The following is an 18,288-nucleotide window of genomic DNA, read 5'->3' as shown; positions in this document are numbered from 1 at the left end:
CCAGATCGGTCACACTTATTGTTGTCGCTAAACAAAGTACAAATTTTAGATCTGGTTACACTGAGTGCCAACGCGGAATAAAACAAACAACAAATCAAAGCCAATGTAAAAACAATTGTCCTCATTGAAATAATTACAATTTTCCAATTATAAGTATGACGTGTGGAATATGTCGCGGACACAAGGAGAAAACTGTGAAGTGCCTTGTAGCCGCATTGGACACTATCAAACAGCACGCCCTTAGTAAGTCGAACTTTGATTCATTTTTGTTGATACTAAATAAATTATACTATCTGCAGTGATGCAACGAGACTCGGAGGAAAACGCCCGGACTATAGAAAACCTACAAGCCCGCAATGAAAAGCTGCATAAGGCGTTGGACTTGCTAAAAAATCGTCAGGAATCCATAATTCCCGCAGGAAAGCGCAGGAAACTGTCGCCAAAAAAAGTTGTAGATGACATTTCCCCGCAGCCACAAAGCCAGAACTCCTTGAACATGAATATAGCCATCAGCAGTATTGATCTCTCCGACGAGGATCAGGAAATGGAGGAGGATGAAAGCATTGCGGAAACGGAGACTACTGTACTAAGTCCGCGTAAACTAAAACTACCTAACCGGAAGCCGGACATCCGGAATTTGGAAAACGAACAGCCAAACAATGTTACTGCAGGAAGTAACAATTGGATTCGTAAGACGCCCAAAAATTCAGGAGTTCTAACCAAATTGTCACTAACTCACAAAAGCTCTAACTTGCACTTAAAGCAAACACGCCTCAAGTTCGAAGCAAATAAGACGAACACTAGCGAAAAGGATGTCATAGAGGAAAGCCCCAATTTGAGCCTTAAAAGATCTCGGCCCCCAAGATCGTTAATGCAAAGGTAATTATGAATACTATTCACTTAAAAGATATCACAGAAATCTTTCCTAATTAGGGTCATCGTTTACTTTTATACTTTTCTGTTAGATTAAATTCAATATCTTCGTAAAGATTTTTGTGACTCTTTTAGCTATCATTCGTTTTAATTGTAAAAGCTAAGCTTGCAGGACAGACAACGTGAGCGTCTTAAACGCAGACGACTCGCTTACCACCAGCAGCAGTAGCATCATCAAGTTCAGCAAGTCTACTTTTGAGATGGACATGGACGACTTTAATATAGAGTGTTCAAAACAACCGATGATGCCACCACCAGCCACACCTCCGGGCCTAAAAATTAACAGCACGTCAGATAGCGTAGTAATACTGACGCCTGCCACCCAGGACATAATCTTCGTGAATGATACGATTGAAGAAATTAACAAATTGGGCACCATGGATGTTCTGGCCGAAATTATGAAAGACGACGACGAAGACTGCTCAAGCGCCTTAAAGCAGTTTGAGAAAGATATGATTGACCAGCAGAAGCGTCTTCTACCAAATCATGCTAAAGCGGAAAAAACCATTCCAGTAGCAAAAGCTGTTAAAACTGAACCCGTATCTCAGCCAGAAATAGATGTGGGCAATGAATCAACGAAACTCTCGCAGGATATTGAAAAGTATCTAATGGAAATAAAAGAAGAGGAGAGCAAGGAATTGGAGGAGGAGTTCCCGCGACCGCTTTTGGTTAAAAAAGAACCTGAGCTGTCGGTAAAAGAACGTTTCAATATTGAATGTGTGGAGTGCGAAAAGGTTTGTTTAATTTGTTTATCCTAATATAATTTATATTTTACCCGCTTCTTTCACTTTAGTTCATAAATTTCATGGGTACAAATCTGACTGATGAGAAGATCGAAAAGTATTTGGCCAATTGTAAGCACGTAGATGCCATTAGTAACACGCCACCGGGATTCTGGAATCCCCACATGGTTTCCTTTGCCGAAGACGATCCACGTAACGAGGTGTTGATTGACACTCGGTTTAGAGACCAGCGTTTAAAGAAATGACACTTAAGCAATAATTGTGAAATAAGTTGTTCTGTTTAGATCATTTCATTTATTAGTTTTACATGTTGGTACACATTTGTTTCACAAGTTACCACGTTTGGCCTGTTCAATTTCTATTGCCGTGAACAAAGACTTAAAGTTTCCTGCGCCAAATCCCTGAAATAGTTATAAATGTCAATGACTTTTCTTAGAAAAAATAGTTTAAGCAATAAATCTTACATTGTGATTATAGCGTTGGATAACTTCGAGGAAGAGAGTGGGCCGGTCCTGGCAGTTTTTAGTAAAGATCTGCAGCAGATATCCGTTCTCATCAAAATCAATCAAAATGTTCAACTTCTTTAGGACCTCCATGTCCTCCTTAATCTTGGTACGGCTATGCGAGAGCTGTTCCTGAAGCAGTTCATAGTACGAGGCTGGAATGGTCAGGAACTCGGTGCCCCGAGCCTTCAGATTGCTCACCGCCTGAATGATGTCATCCGTGTTGAGAGCAATATGCTGGACACCGCCACCACCGTAGTACTCGACGTATTCCTGGATCTGTGACTTCTTCTTACCATTGGCTGGCTCATTGATTGGCATCTTCACCGTCTCCTCGTAGTTGGCCATCACAATGGAGCGCAGGGCGGAATACTCCGTGTGGATTTGAGAGTCATCCACCGACCAGAAGCGATGAAACTGCAAAATCCTTTCGTACCAGGACGCCACACTCTCCATTTGCAGATCCGGCTGGTTGCCCACCACATGATCAATGAAGTTCAGTTTGGTGGAGGGCAGGCCCTTCAAAAGAACATCCTCAGCAGATTTCTGGAATCCGGGTAGGAAGTCCCCAGCATAACCATTTCGCTCCACGAAAGTGTGGGTGGTATCACCGTACTATATGCAAAATGTGAAAATGATTTTGATTTTTTGTATAAACAATTGTTCAAAGATAAAAGTTACAATATACTTACGGTCTTGATGGTAGCGAATCTCACGAATCCCTGATCATCGCTCTCTTCCCAGATGTCACGAACCACTTCGGCTCCACGGGACACCGCTAGCGTAAAGATGGCATTCAAATCCTCCACTTCGAAGGCTACATCCTTGACACCGTCACCATGGCGCATCAGGTGCAGTCCATGCTCCTTGTCATCCGGTGTGTAAGCAGAGACGAACACAAAGACGATCTTGTTCTGACGGACGGCATGCTTGGCGAAGCGTCGCTCTCCGGTCTCTAATCCCTGGTAGCCAAGTGGTTCAAAGCCCAGACGAGTGGTATAATAGCTGGCCGCCTGCTTGGCGTTGCCAACGTAGAAAGTCAAGTGATCAAAGCTTAGAAATTTGCCGGCTTCAGGCTGTAGAATAAAGAATGTAATTAGTAATGGTTTTATATAATAATATGACATATTTTAAGACTTACTTTGGATCCTTTGTCAGTATAGCTGGTCTGTTGGTGGAGTTAGAAGTGTTAAAATTGGTATTAGAATATAAATTCGGTAAAAGTTTAAATTTAAATGTATAAGCATAAAAACTTAAAAGATTTTTTAAACACACATGTTCAAACTTTTCATTGATAAAATATTTAATATGTTCGAAGTCCACTTTATCCACAATATGTTACATAACACTTGGCACATGTCCCAGCCTATTTACCATTATCACTCAGACTCAATTTATGCTAATCCTCTCCTCACACGCGATATAGATTTGTACGTTTCGTTGATCTTACACGATCTTCAAGATGATTATGGCCTGAGCTAAGCAAATCGGGGCCTTTATATAGGGCCCCTAGCTTCGGTCAGGTGAAAATCCTGTACTAATTTAAATAAAAGCCAAACTAGTATTTTGTTTATTTCAAATGCTATATATATCGGAATATCTTAAGTAGCTGGTTGTTGTTCGCATATTTTAACTGAACTTGCAGAAATTTGTTTACTAGAACAGGTGGACTACAGCTTAATTAATGCAATCTGGAGAATGAATTGCAATTTTGTAAGCTGAGATGGGCCTCCAATGGGGTTTATTCTTATCATTGCGGTCTTTTAGAAGTTTTTATTGTCAAGATTTGTACTTCCTAAAGACCGTTACATGAAAATATCGCTTGTCATTATGCAAAATGTTTGGGCTCATGCCAGAATTCAGTTAAATATTCATGAGGCGGCAGTCTAGTTTGCTCGCAGATCGGTTGCCAAGTCACATTGAACTTGATTCAAGTTTCGAGCCCCCAAAAACGCAACAATAGGCAAACTGAGTGTTAATGTTATCTGGTTTGTTATTGTTATTGTTAGAGTGCATAATATGTAGCGTTATTGAAGTTGTTTTGCATTAGAATCGCTTTGAAAAGTTTCTCAAAACAAATCTTGCGAAAACTGGTTAACAAAGTCGCCTGTTGTTATTATTTAATAACACGGCGCACGCTTCACATAAATAATAAATTTTTATGACTGTTTTCAATCGACTATTAATTGGTAGGATAATGTCTTTAAGAGGATTACAAAAGGACCATTAACTTGATTATTCTTTTTTTCACTTTTGAGGCCTTATGATTGAGTTGTATTTGAATAAAGACTGGTTTTGTGAACTGGAATGTTATTTGAATTATCATTCAGGAATTAATTTTGGCCAGTTCTGCTATTTTTGTTGAAATATTTTTAGATAAGCTTGAAAATGTTTACTTTCTAATCCTAATGCATCATTGCGAAATAATATGACTGCAATCATTTCACTTAGAAATATATTTTACTAAATTTTCTAGATTCTAGATATCTCAAGTTATACCCAATTTCAAGATCCCTTCATCAAGTGATTCACTTGCTCAATTTTTTTTGGGATAGGGCAGTTCTCTAAATCATTTTGACTGACGATTCGTGTCAGGTGTTTGGCAACATACGACAAGTCCATAAATTAATCGTTTTCGAGGGTATGTGGGCTGCTCTAGAGGGCCGAACACATGGCGTATGAGCAATTCAGGCAGCTAAGCATTAATGATTAGCCCTAGACACAGCCTTCTCAGCTGCTGCTGGCGACAAACTACTGATAAACTGACAGTCCAAGAGGGGCAGTGGAGATGGGGGAAAGTGGTTGGAGGGCTACGATATGGTCGATTGGTCATTGGCCAGAAGCCAAATCGATGCTTGACATTTATTATGATTGGCTTATTAGGGCGCTGCAGAGGCGCTAACCTGACAAAATTGGCGGGAGTTGGAAATAAATACTTGTCGCAGAATAGTCCCAGATGTTGTTGTACTCATAAAACCATATGCCATAAAATTGTTTTAATATCGTGAACCAATTAACTTTTTAGGTGAATGAAAGCAAATACTTAAAGAAAGACTATTTAATGCCTAAAACAGAATATAACTTAACTTCTTTTCCCATCATATTATCGTCCTCATAAATAACATTGACTTCTATTTGTTTTTTCTACACCTGGCGCTCCTTGGATTCCATTAGTCGAATATTCTGACGCACTCCACCGGACCTATCCCAATAAAAATCTTTTTCCAGCGATTTACCATTAGCTGAGCAAACTTTTGTCCTTGACGAAGGCAACGGTTTTTTTTTTTGCTCAAATTGGGTTTGTTTTGGGTTTGATGTGGGTAGCCTGTTGCTTTATGGGGATATTATATTTCCAGGAATTCTCCTGCGACCCTTTTATACCCTCTTTTCTCTCGAAATACTCTCTTTCGGTTAGATGGCATTGCCAGCAGGGAAAGTTTCTCACTTGGGGGTTGCTTTCTAAAAGGACGATTCCCAGACAGAAGGATGTGAGTCTCTATTGTTGTCGTCAGTAACTTAGACGGCGGTACACAGAAACAAATTATGAGATTGATTTATATAAGAATCAAAAGTAAAACATACATAAGTATGATAATATGTTTTCATTTCTGAATTTATATTTTTTATTACTTTTGTTTTCAAAATTTTATAAGGTTTCAGAATAGTGGCTTTCGTTTTAGTTATATTACGAGGTGTGTTCAAAAAGTAAGGTGATTCTTCAAATTTCGCGAATTTCAAATTTTTCGATTATCGATTTTTTTGTTTTGTTATATTGGTACACTCTTCCCTAACATCTGTACCAAGTTTCAATGGAACATCCTCTTTTGTTTGGTTGTGAGAGGCGTAAAGTTACAAGTTATTTTGCGAGCTCGGCGATTTTTTGCTATCGAAAAATATGGATCAAAGGATTTGGATTTTTTGGCCAAAAACAACACCACAATAATGCCTCAGCCACCATATTCACCGGATTTGGCCCCATGTGACTTTTTCTTGTTCCCAAAACTGAAGATAATCGAAAAATTTGAAAAATTTGAAATTTGAAAAGTCACCTTACTTTTTGAACACACCTCGTATAACTTCTAAAAGGTTTCGATAATCGAAAAATTTGAAATTCGCGAAATTTGAAGAGTCACCTTACTTTTTGAACACACCTCGTATATATATTGATAATGAATGATATAAAAGTGAAATTTCAAAGAGAAGGCATTTCTCTCAGTGTTGTGTTATTGTCCTTGTTGTTGTGGTTGTTGTTGTTGTCATAGCCGCAAGCTGTCGCCGGTCTACGTCACGCTTTCCATATCCTTCAGTCGCGTTTACTGCGCTGCCCAAACAACAAGCCAAAAAACAAGAGTCGCAGTAAAAAAGATTACAACAAAAATCAGAAGTGTGTAACTACTCCAAAATTATCTAATATTATTTGTATAATTTTATAAAAATAAGAATTGCAATAACTTAAAAATCAAACGTACTTGAACTGTCGCTAGTGTTTTGTGTTTTGAGCCAAAAATCATTTGTCGCCCCAAAACTTTGTTTTTTTCTGCCTGCTGTAAAAATTTATGTTTATCTTTTTTTTTTTAAGTATTGACAAATTGGTGCGCCTCGTTGTGCGATTAAAATCTTAATGTTTAAAAAACGGGAAAAAACAACACCAAATAGTTGGCCCCGAAACAAAAAAAAACGAACAATTTTCGAGACAAAAAATACCCCAAAGCAAGGCAAAAACATTTAAATGTTACAACATAAATTATCTGAAAGAATATGCTCTGAAAGCATTTTTTAGTTAGTGGTTTAAAAATAGTTTATATATGTTATTTTTGCGATTTTGTTGATTGATTGTTCAGTGTGTGAAAATGATCATAAATTTGGTAAAGCCTTTAAAAACACTTGGAACACAGAATTCATTGTGTTGTTCAGTGCTTTGAAAACTGTAAGCGGTGGGGTTACAGTTTTAGATCCGCAGACAAAACGAGTTTTTGTTTGCAAATGAGAACATTCGTTCTTTGTAAATTGACTCTCTGAAAGGATATTTCTCTTGCTTTCTCCCTTACCTTTAAAGGATTACTTTTTTTGGGGTGTTTCTTTGCTGACAGGGGTTAGGAAACTCTACAGAACGCGCATGCGCAGCCACATACCAAATATCTTAGGGTAGGTGAGATTTCGCATATCTTAAGTTCTAAGCAGATGTTTTCTGTTTGCTTTTGAAGTTTCTAAGGTAGGTCGGTTTTTAGGGATGCATAAATTACAATTTTAAAGAACGTCTTTGGAAATAACAAGGAAATTCGTGAATTCTATTTATTATTAAGTTATGCTATTAGATTTTGCATATTTCGTAAGTTTTGGGAAGATTTTTGCTTTTGGTTCTGCGGTTTCTAAGATAACTTGGTTAGGTAAAAAAAAGTACAATTTTTTTAGTATAAGAAATAGATTTTTATAGACTTCTAATGAAAAAAGTAGTTTACTTTTGACAAACTTATGCCAACACCATTTGCGGAGCCTGAGGTAAAACCAAATATTTGCATGCTAATTTGCGAATATAATTCGGTTCGCGTGCTTAAACTTAATCGAAAATATTCGACAGAGTAATTTTTTCATTATCTAACATATAGTCGCGCCCTTTTTAGTGGCCACTTAGAGAGAGAGGGAGAAGTGGCTCGTTAAAGCCATAAAAACATTACCAGAGGGAGGCATTCTCGGCATGATTCACTTTCACCTTGACACGCTTTCCCCGCCTCAATATCCTTTACAGTGAGGTGGAACGGTATTAAGTTCTTTAAGCCAGCTGCCGACATATATAAGATATTTTCATATATATATAGTTGAGATATTTACACGCGGAATTATGGATTTAAGTGCTGCGGTAGATGAAACCACATCAAGCGAAAGGCATTAGGAAAATACAATAACAGCCCACAGATCTTGAGCCCGGCAGAATTTAATAGTCTTGGGTAATTCTAGAAAGTAAGGTCCATAAAACGATGCTTTCCAAACACAAGAAATCGGACGGTTTGGCCTGTTGAGATTTACGATTTTTGGATTGAGAAAAGCAGAAGGGCCGCTGCCATGCATAGCAGGTTGCAGTTGTACAAATAAACAAAAGATTCGAGTAGGAAAACTTCCTAGCCAGCTCGTTTATGTGAATTTTCATTTTATTTTTAAAACACAAAATTATGAAGCCCAGCGAAAATTACACATGCATATATATATCGTCTAGGTATAGATATAGAGATGCAGATCTATATCTATTTCGAAGGGATCGTTCCGGGGCATTTAGGTGGGCATAAATTATAAAAATATTTCAATGTATGTCAGATATTGTTTGTTCGGTATGCCAAGGTATGTTTGTTGTTATGGAAGGGGAAATGGTTCTGCTACATTTTTAACAAATTACTGGGCTTATTAAGAGCCAATATTATTAATGGAGCATCAGTTTTGAGGCTATTTGATTAAATGCCTGTTGATGGCTTGCGTTAATAAGTGGGAAGTGAAATGAGGCTGTGTTTATCGCTCTGTAAATGCTGACTTCGCGGTTAACGATCTTATCAGATTTTAGATAAATTTATACTATATATCTTAGTAGATTTTTTAATATTTAAACTTTACTGTATCCTTAGTGTTGTACGGCTTAGTTTTTAACCTTTTTTTTAATTTATAAAAAACGAGATAAGAATTACTTATTATTATTACTCACTTCGAAATTCCTTTAAATGCAAGCGTTTAGTGGCTTTTGCTTTTATTCAACTCGAGAGGCTTCCCCCAACTGGCGGTCGGGCATTTAAAGCTCCACGAAGGTAGTACTCGTGTTGAACGTCGTTTTTTGATATCAAGGCACAGTGTGAAATCTTCTTCACATATATTAAACAAATATTGTGTAAATTCAGCTACACTGCTCGGAGCTTGGGAAAAGATAATACTGTTTAATTAATAAATGAGTTTTTCATTTTTTAATGTAAATAATAAGTTAAATGACTTTAATACATATTATATGGTGTAGTGTATATCATTTTCAAATTATAATTTCATAAAGCTATTACTTAAAATTAATTTTTAAAAATTTGTATTTAATGGCGATACTTTGAGTTTTCTAAGATATTTTAATGATATAGAATAATTATATAGTGACAAATTCTTTAGTATTTGTATAGTCCTTAATTTGACAGCAATACTGCCGTTCTGGCCCACTGTGCGCCGCTCTGCCGCAGCGGAGAAGTCAGTGCGAGTGGCTCAGAACGAATTTGCATAGGCTGGGAATCGGACGTGCGGCCGTCGATCTTGATGCGAAACCATCGCAGCGGTACGACAAATATTATTTCTACCACTCCACCTCCTCACGTGCGTTTTGGGTTATTTGTAACTTGAATTTATGAGATGCGTTGAGTGAGTCCGCCGGCCAGCTTCTTAATAAATTATTCCCCAAAATACCAAACATTTTTCGGTGAAAAAGAAATATCAACCAAAATTCTAAAGCAATTTATCAGCAAGAAAGCAGATGAAAGGGGAAAGATTTTGTGCAATATTTTGTGGATATGTGGAAATGTTTTATTTTGAGTTTTAATTTGAACAAAGAAATATTAAGGATAAAGTGTTAGTTTTTAATTCGACGAATAACCAGATTAATTTCTCGAATAGTGTTACAGAACTTATTACCAAATATTGAAAATTCGCAAAGAATTTGCTAACTAAACCTTGATAGTTATGATAATAATATAAAATATCCCCAAACTTGCAATTTTATAAATCATAATTTAATTAATTGACAATTTGCATCTATCTAAAAATTGGCCTAGTTAACCAACTTTAAGTTGCCTGCCAAATCAAATTACAGCAACCGAAAGGAAAGCGATAAAAATTGTTTAACAATACATCAGAAATGCCATTAAACCAATCAGCTGTAAAGTGAATTAGACAAAAGTTGTTCGTGTGGAAAGCACATAGAATCAGAGCCTTATATGCGATTGGAATCTATATTCAGATCACGACCGCATTCTAAACATACTATATAGTCTTGCCCGATATCTCTCTCTAAATCTGAATCTTCGCATCCGTGCGACTTACAGATCGTATCCGATTGCTGCGACCGCAACGAGAGGCATTAACTAAACCGAAATAAAACGCCAATAAAATCCAGCTAATTAATGTGATAATTGTGCACAATAAAAAAAAATGCTCGAAATCGAAACACTAAGCACGATGAGGAACGAATTGGTATACTTGGTACTTGCCGTTGAGAACTTCCAGTGCCCGAGATTACAGCAATTACAGCCGTCAAGATCCATCGATAAACCTTTAATCCCAAAGGTCAGCCTGCGTTATCAGTCCGCCATTTTCCCATCATTCCTGGCCCTTGGGATTGTGCTAACGATCTGCCTCGGATCAGTTCTCGGTGCTCCCCAATCCTCCTGTATCATGTGCAAGGAGGAGGACCTGCGACCTCGCGTTCCACCGTATAGCGAGAGCTTCGAGGAGTACACCTTCGACCACCAGGTGACCCAGCAGGCGGCCATGCAATTCATTTTGAAACTCAATGGGAGTAAGTATTCCGTGCAGTGTGATTCCAAGTTCTCATTTAAGCTTAAGTGTACTAAATACTTTTTAATGTTATCTGAGAATTGGGGAAAACTATCTTAACTTAAAAATACATTTTTTAAACAAACTTCCTTTGTTGTAAAATGTTTATATAATCTGTCTTTGTAGCAAGAGGTCAGAACAATGCCTGCAGTTCGATCACATGCCCACCGAACACCTCCAAATACTGCCTAGGAATTCAGGTAGATAGTATAGATAATCTCTATTCCTCATTTTTAATCGAATCTAATCATTGTAATGAACTATATATATTTTATACATTTCTTTTGCAGTTCATCAAAGATCATTGCTGGTGTGAACTGCAACATCGAGAAGGTAAGCTGATAGTGAAATTATTTACATAGGTTGATATTTATGACTTGCCACAAGAGCTTCAGCAGATGGCGCCAAACAATAATAAACAAAACTTTGCAACTTCTTTGCTGTAAAAGACTCCCACAGTAAACACACAAAATAAAGACGTGCCACTAACCCACTTGCAACGCAGCGGCAAAATCAACTCTCTAAAGAGGCTCATTAGCTAATTTTGTCCGATTCAGCAGAGGCCCTTAACAAGCTGCACTCACGCAAACTACTGGGTATAATTCTACCCTTGCGATGACGCAATAGTCCAAGTTACTATCTAAGATAAAGCCACAGAACTATCCCATGGTCGTAAAGGTGGCAGACACTTATTCTATCGGTTGTTGTTCTCTTCCACTTGGCACGTGATGCGGCACGGAAGTTGTTAAGTCTGGTCCATTGATTAGACCGCACTCTAATGCTGCGACACGCTTCATTGGCTCGACTTGCAACCAAAAGAGTGAGGCTTCTGTGGGAAAATCTTATGGTTTTTGTAGATTTTATAAGATTTATTTCTATTCAAATCTCCAATATTATCTTTTTGTATATAAAAATGTGCTTTGGTGTTTGGTATTTTTGATTATTTCTTACATGCTATGTTATCTGTGTCATCTTAAGTTATATCTACTGTACTATTACTTTGGAATTCCTAATGTCCAAGCGTCAGTTTATAATTCGTTCAGTTGATTTCTTCTCTGTTCAAATTTTCGACTTGTCGATATGTGCATTCTGCCTTGTTGGGGAGAATTTTTGTGGGTTCGGCGCTTGGGTTGTCTACAGTTGAATGATTTTCTTCAAGGCGCGCAGTTTTCCATGCCCCTGTAGTTTTCCTTTTCGAATGCAACCGACTTTGAATTGAATTGTTTTGTGTGGGCCACTCATTAAATTTAATTTTGTTAATTTCACTTTATTTGATTTTGGATTGTTAGGCATTTGGGTTGGTTGTTAGCCCTTTAAGTTCTCTTGCAGGAAGAAAGTGCAGTTGTACAAATATTTTCTGACTAAATATTTACAAACAAAATATTTATGAATTCCTGGAAACGCTCTCTTAAAGGGCTAAAAATTTGTAATTGCAGTTGTTTATTTACCCAAGATAATGATACTCTGAAATATCTGATATCCCTCTTTCCGGTTTACTTAACGTTTAACTTGATCATCTTACAACTGAATTGGGCCATAAAACGTATTGACATTGAATTTCGTAACCGCCCTTAAAAATACTTATCACCTTATCGCTTATAGTGCAAAAACTTAAGTATAGTATCTGACAAATACTTTTTCTCTTGTCAAGCACAAGCTTATGATCACAGCAAAAATATTATATTAATATTGACTCAACATTTTTCTTTAGTATGCTATAGGCAATTCCAACTACCGGCAACAAATCCATTCGATAGGAAACGTGCCTGAAATAACAATCGGAAAACACCTGCCCGGGCATCCAAGTGGGTGGCTATTCCTAGTACTGTTCACTGGCCATTTTTAGGTGCCGCTTATAGCGCCCAATTCCAAAATTTCCATAATTTTGCGCCATTAAATTTGACAGCAATTTCGCTAATTCCTTTTTTTTCTCTAAACAACTTCCCAATTAAATCAATTTATTATTTTAATAATTATGGAAATGTTGACAGATGAAATGTGAATCATAGCAGCTTTGAAAATAATCTCTATATAGATCGTTATTTACTTTTCCTTGATAGCAACATTTTTCGTTGCCTCATGTAATCAATCACGATCATTATACATTTTTCTTTTTTAACAATCTGTCGATTTTTATTTATTTTTCCCATTGACCTCGGCTACTCAGTCGTCGCTAAAGATTATTAACAATTGCGAGAGCAGTCACTAAATTGACCCGACATATTACACGCTTATACCCGTGTCTGTTTACATTAAGTAATAATTATTTAATTGCATAAATATCTGCGACACGCACCATCAAAAACTACTAAATATTCATTGTGTTGGCTTTTCAATGTTCTACAAAATGTAGACATGGAACTTCATAAAATTCAACACGTTGAGTTTCTGTAAACAAATGGGAATCTTTTATAAACAGGGCAACCGAAAAATAATACAGGCATGTGTTATGACCCGATCGAAAAACAATGCCGTTCATATTTAGTCACTAGCCTAAGTTTATATTTTCTTCAAAATTATTGGGCGCTTTTCGCGCGCAGCTCCTAATAAACATATTCTATTTTATTGATTTCCGTTTCTACTCAAAGCGAAAAAGTTCCATAAATTGTATATTTAAATTAAGTGGTTTCTATTATAAAAAGTTAAGCACTTGATTTCAAAATGGGGGCAGCACATTGAATATTTTCAAAAAATTTTCTAATATTTTCTCTATAAAGTCAGCCACATAAAATATTCAATATTTATGGTTTTGTAAATGACACAGACAGCTGAGTATTCTGTAGCTTAAAAACATTGACTTGAGGTCAAATAAATTGTTAGGATTTATAATATTTAAGTACTGAATTATGATATTTATTTTTATTATATTCTATAATATAAAAATTTGTAAATATTTTTAGTTGGATAAAAAATCAGCCTACCAAATTTGACTCAGTCAAATATATTTTAAGGCAGTCATCGGGAAGTTTAGAAACATTTTACATGACGAATACTATACACCCGTTTCCGTCTTTAAAAAGATAATTTCATTAAAAGTATTCTAAGTCATTTCAAAATAATCTTAATTTTGTGACACACGCTACGTGACGCATTTTATAATGTAAATTGTGGGTAAAAATGTGAAAGATTCATAAAATAAATCAAAAACAACAAATTAACATCTAGTAATATCATCTTAGTAGATAGGAAATATAAAATAAAATTTATAAAATTACAAATTATTTCAGAGGGTCTGCCCTATGTGCCTCATACTTGCTTTGCGGACCAGAAGGTACACACATCCTCCGTGGACTCCTGCTTCACATTTGTGCAGGTCAAGGAGTGCTGTTGCGCTGAGATCTGGTTTAAAAAGTGTAAGTATCATAAACATTTGCATTACTTACTTCCCATAGAGCATTTATCAGCTTAACTCGTAATATTTTCATCTGGAATAACAAAATCCATGCTATATGCCCATGCCACTCACACATGAGGAGGGATTAACAAAGCAATGCTAATTTAATAATGTAAATATACTTTTTCGATGATTCTGTTTCAACACGGCACCTTCGATAAACATTCAAATACCAGAAATAACAGCAACAATAGCCAAGAGATCATGTCAATATCATTCGCTGGCAGAAAATCGAATCATGCTAATTATATTTAGTTTATAATGCTAATTGAAATCGCTCACACCAAATATTCGGTTGGGCGTCAAAAGAGAGATCTAAATCATACAATACAAGCCTTTAAATATGGCAAACTATAAATTTGAAAAAAGGGTAATTAGCCTTGGTTGTATATTATCGTTGTGTAGTTTATACCAAAAATTTTTTGAGCAGATTCTCATAATAAACATAACACTTTGCCTAAAGTCAGCTCATAAATAAATTTGAGAAAAGCTGGAATAACAAATTTGAAACATTTTTCCAGAGAATACTTTGCAGCTGCTTAATAATATTAAATTGCATTGGGATTACTCAGCCAAGTAGAAAATGAACTAATAATTAATCCTGCATTTTTATTTCAATATTTCCAGGGCAACACATTTCCGGCAGCTCTCGAAGCCAGCACATACCAAAAACATTAATACTCATGCTTTCTATGTTCAGTGTGCTCCATTGGATGAGTAGAAGAAGGATATTCTGTTAAAGTTGAGACGATGAAGATCGAAGTCATCGTGTAAAAAAAAGTTGTACAACATAGTCATAGCAAAGTAGGATCTAGATGTAAAAGCATTCGAATAAGTGTACTTAGTTCAAACAATGTCCAATGGTAATCAAACCTACTTGCTAAGCATATATTTAAGCGTTAATAAATACAAGTTTATAAAGCTAACCGACTTTAGTTAGCGTATGGCTTAGATCACTAAATAAAGAAGCTGTAACTGCTTGCGTGCATTTTAAATAGGACAACATATTAATGAACAAAATTAAAAATAGTTTATAACACGTGCCGCGCTAAATATCGTTTGCTTATTTGCTAAATTTCGCCTTAATAACTAGTTTCGGTCCACTAAACCTCGAGTTCAGCAAGTCGGCCTTAAAAGTCTATAGTCTCCACGATTTTTATAAGCTGGTACGGCTGTTAAGCGTACGCTGCAAGGCATTCACACAAGACAGCACGTCCTCGTAGTCCTTGGACCATTCACGCAAATTACGTTCCAGGGACTCAAGTCTCATCTGCCCCAAGCGCATTCCTCCGTGTTTGATGGCCGCATAGCAGGAGCAAGCCAAAAGTTTGAAACACTGCCGCCGCACCGCGTTGTGTGCATGGCTCTCCCAGTTGGGCGTACTGGCCACACATTGCCAGGCCATGGAGACGTAGTCTACCAGGGCGTCCCAATGAGTGGAGTCGTGCAGGCGTTTGGCCTGAGATTGCAGAACTCTTTTAAATTCGGCAAGATGCATCGACGCTTTTGAGTAGGCAGCCGCATCTGTCTTCTTGCATAGTCGAGAGGTGGGAAGAGATTTGAATATGAGCCGCTTAGCATGGTGCAGCTCCTGCTCCAGAAAACTGAAAACAACAATAACAAATTATTCAATTATCATATCTTTAAAAGATGCTTGATCATCAATTGAGGATAGTGTGGAAATTTACCTAATATCAGGCGTGGGCAGCTGCCTTCGAATATCCCCCTCATCACTCGCACTCTTTATGTTGTTCATAACCAACTCGATTAGCTGTTCCTGAGATAGACCCTGCAACAGGGAAGGTAGCGATGCTTCGGTATTCGTCTGCCCCACGGGACGATCTTCCATTTTTAGCTTCTTTACTATTGGTGTACCGGGCCAGAGTTGCTTGGTGGTGACCATCTTAATGGGCGAATAGGTGTCCATGGGCGTGGGCTCCGGTGGGGTGCTGCCCATGGTTAGCCGCTTCCGTGGAGAGCTACGCAGGATCATGCCGCTGGTCATTTGCAGATTTTTGGTGGGCGTGCGCTGAAAGGGGCTACGCATAGAGGAACCACCAGAGGCACTTCCTGCTCCTCCATTTACTTTATCAGGAGAAAAAGTGGTGGTGAAACGTCGGCGACCACGTTGTCGGATGACTAACTCATCCGGTGATGGAAGCGGTGAAAAGACGAATTCCTGTGCCTGCACCACGTTAACATCATTATCCACCCGCAGGCCCAATCCACCGTTGGCGTTTGGTGTGTTGATTATGGCCGCCGGAGTCGGTTCATCCGGAGTCCGGCGATTGGCGTTAGTCGGAGTGTTGGCCATGCGCAGCGCCTCCAGACGATCAGGGATCTCGGCCAACGCCATTCGCGTCTGCAGCGGGGTCGTCATTGCGATGCTGGCTGCTGGAAAACAATTTGGATACGCATCAGGATTGTATAAACATTTTCACGCCGCCCTGCACCTGACGTACCACTTGAATGCTTTGCTTTATCTTCGCTGCAGAGGTAACAATCTTGGCGTGGGCGGATGTTTTGTCTTCCTGGCACTCAGACCTCTTCGGGTTTATCTTTTGGCGTCCCTCCCGCGAATGCAACTGTAATATTTTGCTTATTTTTGTTTAAATTGCGCCAATTCGCTTAAGGTGGCAGCGCGCTCTGGAGATGTGCCTTCTTAATCGATACTATCGCATCTAAAGCTATACCGTACACACAGTTAAACACCATGTCAACAGGTATGGAATAATTTTATTTGTATTACCAAATTTGTAATTTAAAGAAAATTTCTGCTTAATAGTGCTTAAAAAATCATCTTATTTCATGTTTGTAAAAAGATGATTATCGTGGAGTGTCTGGCAACTCTTAGACGTTTTTATGTGTATGGCCATCCGGCAACCTTCTGCCAGGCAGAACCTGCCTTCTTTCCATCCGAATTTCTTTTGGTTAAGGTCGTTTGCGCGCAATAAGTTTCTGTTAAAAACTATAAAAATGGAACTGATCCAACTTATAATAAGCACATTAGATGCTCAACATAAGAGCATAGTGTCGTTTCTAAAATGTGACAATTTACACGACGTTATTAGGTGAAACAACTGGCAAATTGGATTTTATGGGAACACAATTTCCACGTGGTGCAATGTAAGACTCCTAGAGGCACTTTGAAATATTCTTATTTCTAAGGTAAGTTCTTAAACAGTACTTAATTTTGCTTAACAACTCGAGTGATGACATCTACATACCCAATGCAGAAAACTCATGTTGAAAAATACTTAACATGCATCACCATCTGATCGAGTTTTTTTTAAATTAGTGAAGGCTAATATATTCAAGAATCTAAAATTTTTAGTTTACCATTGCAGGTGAATGAAATCTTTGAAGTTAACCAATAATAGGAACAATGCTGTCTTCTTCGAATTTTTAAAAGGTAATGCCATGTTTAATTTTAAGAAACTGTTTATTTCCCAAATTGATGACAACTTCATACCCAACTCAGAGAAATTATGTTGAAATCTTTCTAACATGCATCACCATCTGAATAAAAGTTTTAAGTCTAGTTTATGTTAGTAAAAAACATTTTTAATTAATTTAGCTTGTCTTCTATTTTGCAGGTAGTACGTTGATGCTAAAGGAACAGTTTTTAGCAAGGATCATTGATGGGATCTTCAAAAGGTAATTACCATTCCTTAGCAAATATAAATTTTATTGATTAAATTGATGACAATTTTATACCCAACTCAGAAAAATTATGTTGAAATCTATTTAACATGCATCACCATCTGAATAAGAACCCTTGAATAAAATCATTGGCTATTTTAACTTTTTTTTAACTAAACGTCTGTCTTTATTTTGCAGGCTGAGCTCCTTGGTAAGGATTTTCCAGTGCATATATGTAGTTTGGATCAAATTTAAGGTATGTTTTAATATAATTTTTGTGTACATAATTTTTACATTCCTATTGATGACAACTTCATACCCAAATCAGAGAAATTATGTTGAAATCTTTTTAACATGCATCACCATCTGAATAATACAAAAATATTAATATTCCTTTAATTTATACATGCATCATTAACAAAGATTTTTTTTTTATTTTCCAGGCATTGTTTTCCTTACCATCTTCGGACAAAAGGCTTTTTAATATATAAAATAAATTCTTTATTTA

At 37.1% G+C, this 18,288-nt stretch overlaps 4 protein-coding genes and 4 non-coding genes across 12 annotated transcripts; 6 read left to right on the top strand and 2 right to left on the bottom strand.

Annotated features, from left to right (window-relative positions):
* The first annotated feature begins 27 nt into the window (after positions 1-27).
* Positions 28-1,921, top strand: LOC108114465. 2 transcript variants are annotated; one of them, XM_017225472.2, is made up of 4 exons: positions 36-243; positions 300-879; positions 1,046-1,667; positions 1,727-1,921. In XM_017225472.2, the coding sequence occupies exons 1-4, from the start codon at positions 156-158 to the stop codon at positions 1,919-1,921; spliced, it is 1,485 nt and encodes a 494-aa protein (XP_017080961.1). In that variant the 5' UTR covers positions 36-155. The 2 variants fall into 2 exon arrangements, with proteins under 2 accessions (XP_017080962.1, XP_017080961.1); XM_017225473.1 differs by lacking the exon at positions 1,727-1,921 and having other exon boundaries at positions 28-243; positions 1,039-1,196.
* A 29-nt stretch (positions 1,922-1,950) lies between these two features.
* Positions 1,951-3,670, bottom strand: LOC108114466 (4-hydroxyphenylpyruvate dioxygenase). The gene is made up of 5 exons (XM_017225474.1): positions 3,554-3,670; positions 3,321-3,347; positions 2,872-3,255; positions 2,141-2,794; positions 1,951-2,077 (listed from the first exon to the last, which is right to left on the bottom strand). Exons 1-5 carry the CDS (start codon positions 3,554-3,556, stop codon positions 2,003-2,005), a joined length of 1,143 nt encoding a protein of 380 aa, XP_017080963.1. The 5' UTR covers positions 3,557-3,670; the 3' UTR covers positions 1,951-2,002.
* A 2,825-nt stretch (positions 3,671-6,495) lies between these two features.
* On the top strand, positions 6,496-15,064 carry LOC108114529. 3 transcript variants are annotated; one of them, XM_017225564.1, is made up of 6 exons: positions 6,496-6,563; positions 10,234-10,706; positions 10,871-10,944; positions 11,035-11,077; positions 13,972-14,097; positions 14,766-15,064. In XM_017225564.1, the coding sequence occupies exons 2-6, from the start codon at positions 10,340-10,342 to the stop codon at positions 14,876-14,878; spliced, it is 723 nt and encodes a 240-aa protein (XP_017081053.1). In that variant the 5' UTR covers positions 6,496-6,563; positions 10,234-10,339; the 3' UTR covers positions 14,879-15,064. The 3 variants fall into 3 exon arrangements, with proteins under 3 accessions (XP_017081053.1, XP_017081051.1, XP_017081052.1); XM_017225562.1 differs by lacking the exon at positions 6,496-6,563 and adding an exon at positions 9,382-9,470; XM_017225563.1 differs by lacking the exon at positions 6,496-6,563 and adding an exon at positions 9,416-9,508.
* LOC108114528 lies at positions 14,995-16,772 on the bottom strand. 2 transcript variants are annotated; one of them, XM_017225559.1, is made up of 3 exons: positions 16,601-16,772; positions 15,827-16,532; positions 14,995-15,742 (listed from the first exon to the last, which is right to left on the bottom strand). In XM_017225559.1, exons 2-3 carry the CDS (start codon positions 16,516-16,518, stop codon positions 15,295-15,297), a joined length of 1,140 nt encoding a protein of 379 aa, XP_017081048.1. In that variant the 5' UTR covers positions 16,519-16,532; positions 16,601-16,772; the 3' UTR covers positions 14,995-15,294. The 2 variants fall into 2 exon arrangements, with proteins under 2 accessions (XP_017081048.1, XP_017081049.1); XM_017225560.1 differs by having other exon boundaries at positions 15,827-16,529.
* Positions 16,773-17,337: 565 nt separating this feature from the next.
* On the top strand, positions 17,338-17,424 carry LOC121530038. Its single transcript, XR_005993741.1, has one exon. It is a non-coding gene; the product is annotated as a small nucleolar RNA Me18S-Um1356 (small nucleolar RNA).
* A 159-nt stretch (positions 17,425-17,583) lies between these two features.
* Positions 17,584-17,669, top strand: LOC121530035. The gene has a single exon (XR_005993738.1). It is a non-coding gene; the product is annotated as a small nucleolar RNA Me18S-Um1356 (small nucleolar RNA).
* A 159-nt stretch (positions 17,670-17,828) lies between these two features.
* Positions 17,829-17,914, top strand: LOC121530036. The gene has a single exon (XR_005993739.1). It is a non-coding gene; the product is annotated as a small nucleolar RNA Me18S-Um1356 (small nucleolar RNA).
* A 156-nt stretch (positions 17,915-18,070) lies between these two features.
* LOC121530037 lies at positions 18,071-18,158 on the top strand. Its single transcript, XR_005993740.1, has one exon. It is a non-coding gene; the product is annotated as a small nucleolar RNA Me18S-Um1356 (small nucleolar RNA).
* Positions 18,159-18,288: the final 130 nt, after the last annotated feature.

The sequence above is a fragment of the Drosophila eugracilis genome, unplaced genomic scaffold (assembly GCF_018153835.1).
Source record: "Drosophila eugracilis isolate 14026-0451.02 unplaced genomic scaffold, ASM1815383v1 contig_2154, whole genome shotgun sequence".
Lineage (NCBI taxonomy): Eukaryota > Metazoa > Arthropoda > Insecta > Diptera > Drosophilidae > Drosophila > Drosophila eugracilis.
The sequence above is the reverse complement of the archived record's forward strand: the minus strand, read 5'-3'. Positions and strand labels throughout refer to the sequence as shown.

Bases quoted from the DNA above. Each gene is read 5' to 3' on its own strand.
- LOC108114465 (XM_017225472.2), top strand. From the start codon at position 156: ATGACGTGTGGAATATGTCGCGGACACAAGGAGAAAACTGTGAAGTGC. The intron at 880-1,045 runs GTAATTATGAAT...CTAAGCTTGCAG, and splicing joins CCAAGATCGTTAATGCAAAG to GACAGACAACGTGAGCGTCT. The intron at 1,668-1,726 runs GTTTGTTTAATT...CTTTCACTTTAG, and splicing joins AATGTGTGGAGTGCGAAAAG to TTCATAAATTTCATGGGTAC.
- LOC108114466 (XM_017225474.1), bottom strand. The intron at 2,795-2,871 runs GTAAGTATATTG...TTTTGCATATAG, and splicing joins GATTCGCTACCATCAAGACC to TACGGTGATACCACCCACAC. The intron at 2,078-2,140 runs GTAAGATTTATT...TAACTATTTCAG, and splicing joins TCCAACGCTATAATCACAAT to GGATTTGGCGCAGGAAACTT.
- LOC108114528 (XM_017225559.1), bottom strand. From the start codon at position 16,518: ATGACGACCCCGCTGCAGACGCGAATGGCGTTGGCCGAGATCCCTGAT. The intron at 15,743-15,826 runs GTAAATTTCCAC...TGTTGTTTTCAG, and splicing joins CTGCCCACGCCTGATATTAG to TTTTCTGGAGCAGGAGCTGC.
- LOC108114529 (XM_017225564.1), top strand. From the start codon at position 10,340: ATGCTCGAAATCGAAACACTAAGCACGATGAGGAACGAATTGGTATAC. The intron at 10,945-11,034 runs GTAGATAGTATA...TTTCTTTTGCAG, and splicing joins AATACTGCCTAGGAATTCAG to TTCATCAAAGATCATTGCTG. The intron at 11,078-13,971 runs GTAAGCTGATAG...AAATTATTTCAG, and splicing joins TGAACTGCAACATCGAGAAG to AGGGTCTGCCCTATGTGCCT.